Raw genomic sequence first — 7,189 nt, 5'->3', positions numbered from 1 at the left:
AAACCAAGGAAGACTGACTAGCAGAAAACGGAGAAACTGAAAACGAGGAGCGTGCGGCCTCCAATGAAAGAAGCCAGGCCTAACTGAGCGCACACTGCGTCTTACCGGCGCTCCCCCCCTCCCTTCTTGTACAGTCCAGAGGAATACTTTCATCAACTATTTTGTAAATGCAAGTTTTTAGTAGCTCTAGAAACATTTTTGAAACGGAGGGATCCCAGCTCATTGCATTTCTTAAGTGTAAATTTTTTTTTAGAGGCAAAATCACCAGCTGATTATTTATTTTTTTGGTACAATCAGAAAATAATGAGATGTTGAATTATGGCTGGATCTGACTGTCCTGGGTATCAGCTTAACACTCCACAGGTGGGGTTAGTTGTACATGCCACAGTATAAAGCACGCTAAATGGCAATTTCGAGTCACAGTCATGCATTTACTATGTCTTGGATATTTTAAGCGACTTCTATTCCCATGTTGTTTTTAGTAGTATTGTTTCCTAAAGAAAACTACTTCCTGATCATTGCCCTCTCAGAACCGTGTGCACTCTGTAACATCTTTGGTTGTGGTAGTCCAGTTTGCCTAATTTTGTTAACATGCTGTGAAAGATCGAAAATTTGAGTATGTAGTGTAGATGATACAAAATTGTGAATTGGTGGGACTTAATAACACTTGCTCAGCATCTGAAGATACTGGTATTAATCCTCTTATGGAAAATGTGCCTCCACATTTGAAGCTAGAAAGTCACTGGAGTAACTGAAAAAGAAACAATACATGGCGTTTTAGAGTTTTGGTATGTGTGTTAAGAATTGTGCACCAAGTTATGTCTGTACTGATCCTCAACACGACCAATAAAATCTCAAATATGGAAGGCAGTTTCGGGAAAAAGAAAACCTAAAATAGAATCGATATAGGCCCTATAAGTAAGCCACGATGGATACAAAATGAAAGAAAACACAACAGGGCTATGAGCAGTGGCACAGGGCGATTTGGGAGGCTGAAGCAGGAGGATCTTGAGTTCAAGGCCAGCCTTGACAACTCAGAAAGACCCTGCCTCAAAATATAAATAAAAAAGGCCAGATGCAGTTCAGCATGAGTAAGGTTTTGGGTTTAATCCCCAAAACCACCAAAACCAACCCAAACCAACCTAATCCAAAACCTACAAAAAAAAAAAAAAGAGGGATCCATTTAGCTAGAGAACATTTCATATTTGCATAGGAAAGGGGTTAAAGTACCATTATCAGAGAAGAAACATGAAGAAAAGGAAAAAAGCCTCAATTACTCACTTAATCTTAAATTACTATTTACTTAAAATGAACAGAACCTGGCTTCAGGCCCACCAGTTTTGTTTTCTGAGGCAAGGTTTTGTTAATGTGGCCTAGGATGGGCTCACTTAGGACTCTCCTGCCTTCACCTCCCACACACTGGGACCACAGGGCCACCAGGTTCTGACACTCCAAGATTCATCTGACAGTTCTGCTCATTACTTTCCGCCATTTTCTCAAATTTCCTTTCTTCGGATGTTTGTAACACTCACTTCCTCCTCCTGGTCCCAGCCTCAGCACCAGTTTGGCAAGGTCTCTTGAAACAGATTTTCTTGGCCAGCAGGTGGTGCTCTTATTAAATTCTTTTTTTTTTTAAGTTAACATTCTTTTTCCAAGGTTATACATTCTCTACATTTCTAAATAAGGATTAACTACACTGACTAGGAAGTAAGCTGGTAAGAAAACAATGCCCCTCTCTGACGGAGTACTAATATGTTATTACATCCTAATCCCCCTACCTTCTTTAGCCAGGGACAGAATGGGCGGTGCATGGGTTAATTCAATTTCTTACCTAAATACTGTATACATATTGGGAGTGGCTAAATTATGACAAAAGTAGGAGACAGCTGGATGTGAAGTTGCACGCCTGTAATCATACCACTCAGGAGGCCGAGACAGTGTGATCACCACCAACTTGAGGCCAGCCAGGGCTATATACTGAGTTCAAGACCAGCCTCAACTATATAGTGAGACCTCGTCTCAAAAAATGACAATGAAAGAATTGTTATTTGGAACACAAAACTAAATATCACATTTAAATGGTTCTAAATGTGGAGAAGGGACAGTGAGCAAATGAGATTAGAAATTCAGTGAAACCATTTCTTTACATCCAGATTTTACATGACTATAACAATCTGTAAGAATTAAAGAAATGAGTCAAAAATCATACTTAACCTTATTAAGTGTGTGTGTGTGGGAGAAACCCCAAGATGTTTAAAAGTTCTGCCACTTTTAAACATCTACTAGAGAGACGGCCGCGGAAATGTGGTCCAGTAGCCAAATGTGTGCATGAGTACAGCAACCACACAGCAGTACACTGCGGTGCTGGTCTGCACACAATGGCACACGGGGAAAGACAGTACGTCAGGGAATGCTAGTCACATAACGTTAACAGTGCCCTCTGGATTTGGGAATCTCTGTGGCTATGGGGAATCCCTCAATTTATACCGCTTTCTGAATGCTATTTGGATCAAAGCAAAATTATTCCAGCATCAACAATATTAACTAGGTCAGTAATAGTTCACAGACCCTATGTGGGATGAACCTGTATCTCTATTTATGTATCTATCTCATTTACAGTCTTGTAAGGAGAACTTAATGGGCTATGGTTAAGAGGTCTGCATGTGCCCAAAATAAAAATGGTAAGAACTAGAGAAGGCGGGTATTCTTTACCTTTCTTTCCTTTATACTTCATGTCTACCTACATTTGCTTGGAATGGGATGCCATGGTCAAGTGTCAAGCACGGTAGAGGGCAGCAATTAGATGCACAGGTCTGATGCCGTCAACAGGACAGAAGGTGTCGGCAGGAAATGGGTGCCTCCTAGTGGAGATGCTACGGGATCGGACAGATGTCCGGGAGGGGGTTTGGATGCATCTACCGCCAGATGAGCCCATCTGCGACGACCCATGGTAACGCTTCTGACAAAAGAACGCCCATCATGCTTGCAATATGCTATCTAATACACAAAATTAAGTTTCAGGCCGCTCTGTCTTCAAATTTGAGATCATACAATTCAATACTGTAATTGTGAGAGTAATCCAAAAAATATACTCTTCCTGGTGGTTCCACCTGAAGTCCTGAAATAGGTAGAACTGTAATCTCTCTCTATGTAGTTCAGGGTAGCCTTCAAGTTCCGAGTGCTGAGATTACAGGCTCGCATCACTGTGTCTAACCTAACTTCTCTTAGTAACCTTTCGGGGAAGCAATATGGTATACAGTGAAGGAAAGACAGGCATGAGATAACACTGGTTTGAATTCTAGGGTCCTTCAAACTCATTAGCTATTTAGCTTTGGATAAGATACCACCTCACTGAGGCAATTCCTTAATCTATACAGCTGAAAGAATACCTTGTAAGATTTCTGGAAGCAAATAAGACAAATGAGAAAAGTGCTTTATAAACTGCAAAATGCTATACAAATAACTGAAGTTCTATCAGCTATAATCCAGTATTGAGAAAAGGTGAAATGAAAGGCAATGCTGGAATCTGAAGTACAAAGGAAAACGAGCCACATGTGGTAGTGTTTGCCTGTAATTCCAGCACTCTGGGACACTGAAGCAAGATGATCACAAAGTCCAGCCGGGCTATCTAATCTTATCCCTCCCTCCCTCCTTCCCTCCCTCCTTCTTTCCCTCTTTCCCTCCCCCTTCCCTGCTTCCCATCCATCCATCCATCCATCCATCCATCCATCCATCCATCCATCCAGGTTTTTTGAGACTGTTTTATTTTTTAATACAGGCTGGCCTTGAACTCCCTATGAAACCAGGCAATCCTCCTGCCCCAGCCTCCTGGATGCTAGCATTACAGGTACACCATCGTGCCTGGCGCTGTTTTCTTTTGAGACAGGGTCTTGCTATATATACATGTATATATATAGTTCAGGCTGGCCTTGAACTTGCAGGGATTCTCTTGCCTCTGCCTCCCAAACAGCCTGGGAAATTTACCAATTTGGCAAGACCCTGTCTCAAAATTTAAAAAGGTCAGGTGTGGTGGTGGTACATGCCTATAAGCCCAGCACTTGGGAGGCTGAGGTGGACTGCTGCAAGTTTGAGGCCAGCCTGGGATACACAGTAAGTTCAAGACTGACCTGAACTACATGGTGAGACCTTGTCTCAAAAAATAAAACACCTCTCTCCCCAAAAAGTCTGGGGAGGTAGCTCAGTGCAAGGGTCCTGATTCAATCCCCAGTAATGGTGGGAGGGGTGTATTTTCTGCCCATTATGTTCTAACCAGCTTGCTATCCACATAGTTCAAGTTCTTCTAAAATTTTTTGCTCTGTTGTCATACGGCAGCAGGAATATTACCCTGTATCCTTGTCGTAGTCAAAGGCAGTTCTGGTAATAAAAGCTAAAACTACTGGCAGCTACAAGACTTAGGTGGCCAAGAAAAAATTCAATCATTCTGAAGAACAGAGGCGGAGGAGGGAGGTATAGCCATCCAGTGTTTGTACGATCATCAACTAGATGAAGCTTCTCTAGGAGAAGTGAAGTTGTGCTATCACACTCCCATGCCTATTTGTTTACATACTACCTATGGCTGCTTTTGTGGTAAAATGGTGAAGTCAAGCCAGGCGCGGTGGTGCATGCCTGTATGGTCAGCACTTGGAAGGCTGAGGCAGTGGGATCATCGCAAGTTTGAGGCCAGTCTGGGTTATGCAGTGTATTCAAGGTCAGCCTGAACTAAATAGTGAGATCCTGTTTCAACACCCCCCAGCCCATGCAAAGGTAGAGTCAAGCAGCTGTGACATACATAATCTCACATTGATTATATGGTCCACAAAACCTAAAATACCAATGGTTTTTGAACCATTTTAAAAAAGCCTTTGTACACTCACTTCTATTTTCTTTAATTCTCATACCATTCAAGTAAATTCTACACGTCACATAACTAGTCTCATTCCTCAAATTCCTAGTTCAGTTCTCTCCTTTCAGAAACCTGTACTTTATTTGTGAGGTGTTATAAAGGATATAATAGGATATCCTGCCCTCAAAGGGATTAAAAAGTGGAAAGTATGTAAATAGCCATATTATATTTCATTAACATATAAATACAAGTGATTTGAGAGGAAATTCTTCCCTTCTATAGGATAAGGACAGATCATGAGGTTACGGAGAAAAGCAATGAAACCATCCCAGATAATAAAAGCAATGATTTTCTGTAGTCTGGCCAAAGAAGTAGTTTCAAAACAGTTTTTGCTTAAGGTTATCTAAAATGCAATTTCTTTCATTCATTCATGCATGCATGCATTCATTCATCTGAGACAAGGTCTTTTCTATGTAACCCAGGCTAGCCTCGAAGTCACAGCAAACCTGCCTCAGCCTTCCGAGTGCTGGGATTATAGGCATGCGCCACTATGCGCGGCTATTAGTATCTTAGCATTCAGGAAGCCGAGGCAGGAGGATTTAGAGTTTAAAACCACAGCCTGAGCGACAAAGCAAGTTCAAGCTCAGTCCAGATTATATAGCAAGACCCTGTCTCTAAAAACCCCCAAATTATTCTAAGACAGGACAGAATCTTGTAACAGTAGTCTAGACAAAGCAATGTATTTCATTTTCCTTTTGTTTTTATTTGTTTAATCAGAACTTTTCTCTTTCCTTTAGTAGTGCTGGGAATCAAACTCACGTCCTCCCTTACATAAAGTGCATGTTCCAACACTAAGCTGCACTTTCAGTCCTCGGAACCTGTTTTCACCTAATACTCAGCGTGGCCCCGCTGGTGCATATCCTTTTCAGTTTTTATATCCTGGGGCAAGACCCACCATGAGACTCAATATGGCCATTTTGTCAACCACGCGAAAAGGGAGGTAAGAGAGGAGAACTGGCAGACACAGACTTACTAGCTAGGTAAATTTTAGAAACAGAGTGCACAGCAGCACCAAAGATCCACGCTGATGAATATCCTGAAAAACTCTTCTAACCACATGCAACCAATGTAAGGCATTCTCCAAGAACAGCTCTGCCTATTGTTTCATATCACGGTACACACAGACAGCACACACTTCTGACTGCTGGCAACTGACCCCAGGCTGCTCCCTCAGCTCTCCCCTCTCCCAACACCCTCCACCATCCTGCGAAGACCAAGAGGGAAATCTCTTAGCAAGCTGTAATCTTTCTAGTAGCATTTTCTGGGCTGGTGCATCCTTCTGCAGAACTGAAATTCTGTTGATCAAAAATGGTATCTGAGCTGCATGAGGACCTGGAACCCTTTGAAGTCTCTTTCACTGGATTTTATACTGTCTTTCTTACCATCTGGAAATGCCAGCACAGGATGAATGCAAGAGTCCAACTGGGAAAGGCGTTCCAGCAGAGGGGCTTCATAGTGGATTTCAGGAGGCATCGTGCTGGCACTGCCTGAACCACACAGTGCACAGGAGGTATTCACATCGCAGCCAAAGCGGGCGATGCTGTTCCGCTGAGCCTGTAAAAAGCCAAACAAAATAACATGATGCTCGACGAGTTTAAGATGTTTCCACTTCTCTAACGAACTGACCTTCAAAGTGATCAAGGAAACTTTGCTCTTTTTCAGTTATGAAATCCAATTATTTGAAGCCGTAAGTGCTTACACTGGTGTCAAACTTGATAGTTGAAAAGGTAACAGTTTACAAAACCTGTATGCTTTCACTACTAAGTTAAGGTAGTCGGCTCCTGATTCTCAGTGTACGACTTGCTCTCTGCAGCAACTTCCACAACATGGAACCCTTCAAAACCCCGTCATTCTGTTCGTACTTCCTCCACAAGGCTTTCAGGTGGTCTCACACAAGATAGTACGTTTTTCAGGACTACAAGTGATTATAATTAAACTGGTTCAAAACTCTCCTACTGCCTGTCATCCCAGCACTCAGGAGGTTGAGGTAGGAGGACAGCCATGAGTTTGAGGCCAGTCTGAACTACACAGTGAGACCCTGTCTGAAAGCAAAACCAAACCAAACCATCCTCGTACTACAAAGCTCATGCCCAAGTAATGAAAATAAATCTCGTATGGTGAGTGTTCACTGAATTCCCCCAGCCCCAAGCACTGGGGACTGAACCCCAGGGCCAAGCAGGGCTCTACTACTACTGAGCTACACCTCCATCCCTTTAAAATTCTATTCTGAGTTGGATCTCAATAAACTGCCCAGGTTAGTCTCAAACTTTTTTTTTTTTTTTTTTT

The 7,189-nt window shown here is 42.4% G+C and overlaps 1 protein-coding gene across 2 annotated transcripts in view; it reads right to left on the bottom strand.

The window, feature by feature from the left end:
* The window catches only part of Kansl1 (KAT8 regulatory NSL complex subunit 1), a 181,484-nt gene that overhangs the window by 17,108 nt on the left and 157,187 nt on the right, over positions 1–7,189 (bottom strand). For both annotated transcript variants that reach the window (XM_005402256.1, XM_005402258.1), the window contains one exon: positions 6,286–6,457. In XM_005402256.1, coding sequence (XP_005402313.1) covers positions 6,286–6,457 — 172 coding nt within the window. The remainder of the gene's footprint in view (positions 1–6,285; positions 6,458–7,189) is intronic.

Source organism: Chinchilla lanigera, unplaced genomic scaffold (assembly GCF_000276665.1).
Source record: "Chinchilla lanigera isolate Chin_1 unplaced genomic scaffold, ChiLan1.0 scaffold00077, whole genome shotgun sequence".
Lineage (NCBI taxonomy): Eukaryota > Metazoa > Chordata > Mammalia > Rodentia > Chinchillidae > Chinchilla > Chinchilla lanigera.
The sequence above is the reverse complement of the archived record's forward strand: the minus strand, read 5'-3'. Positions and strand labels throughout refer to the sequence as shown.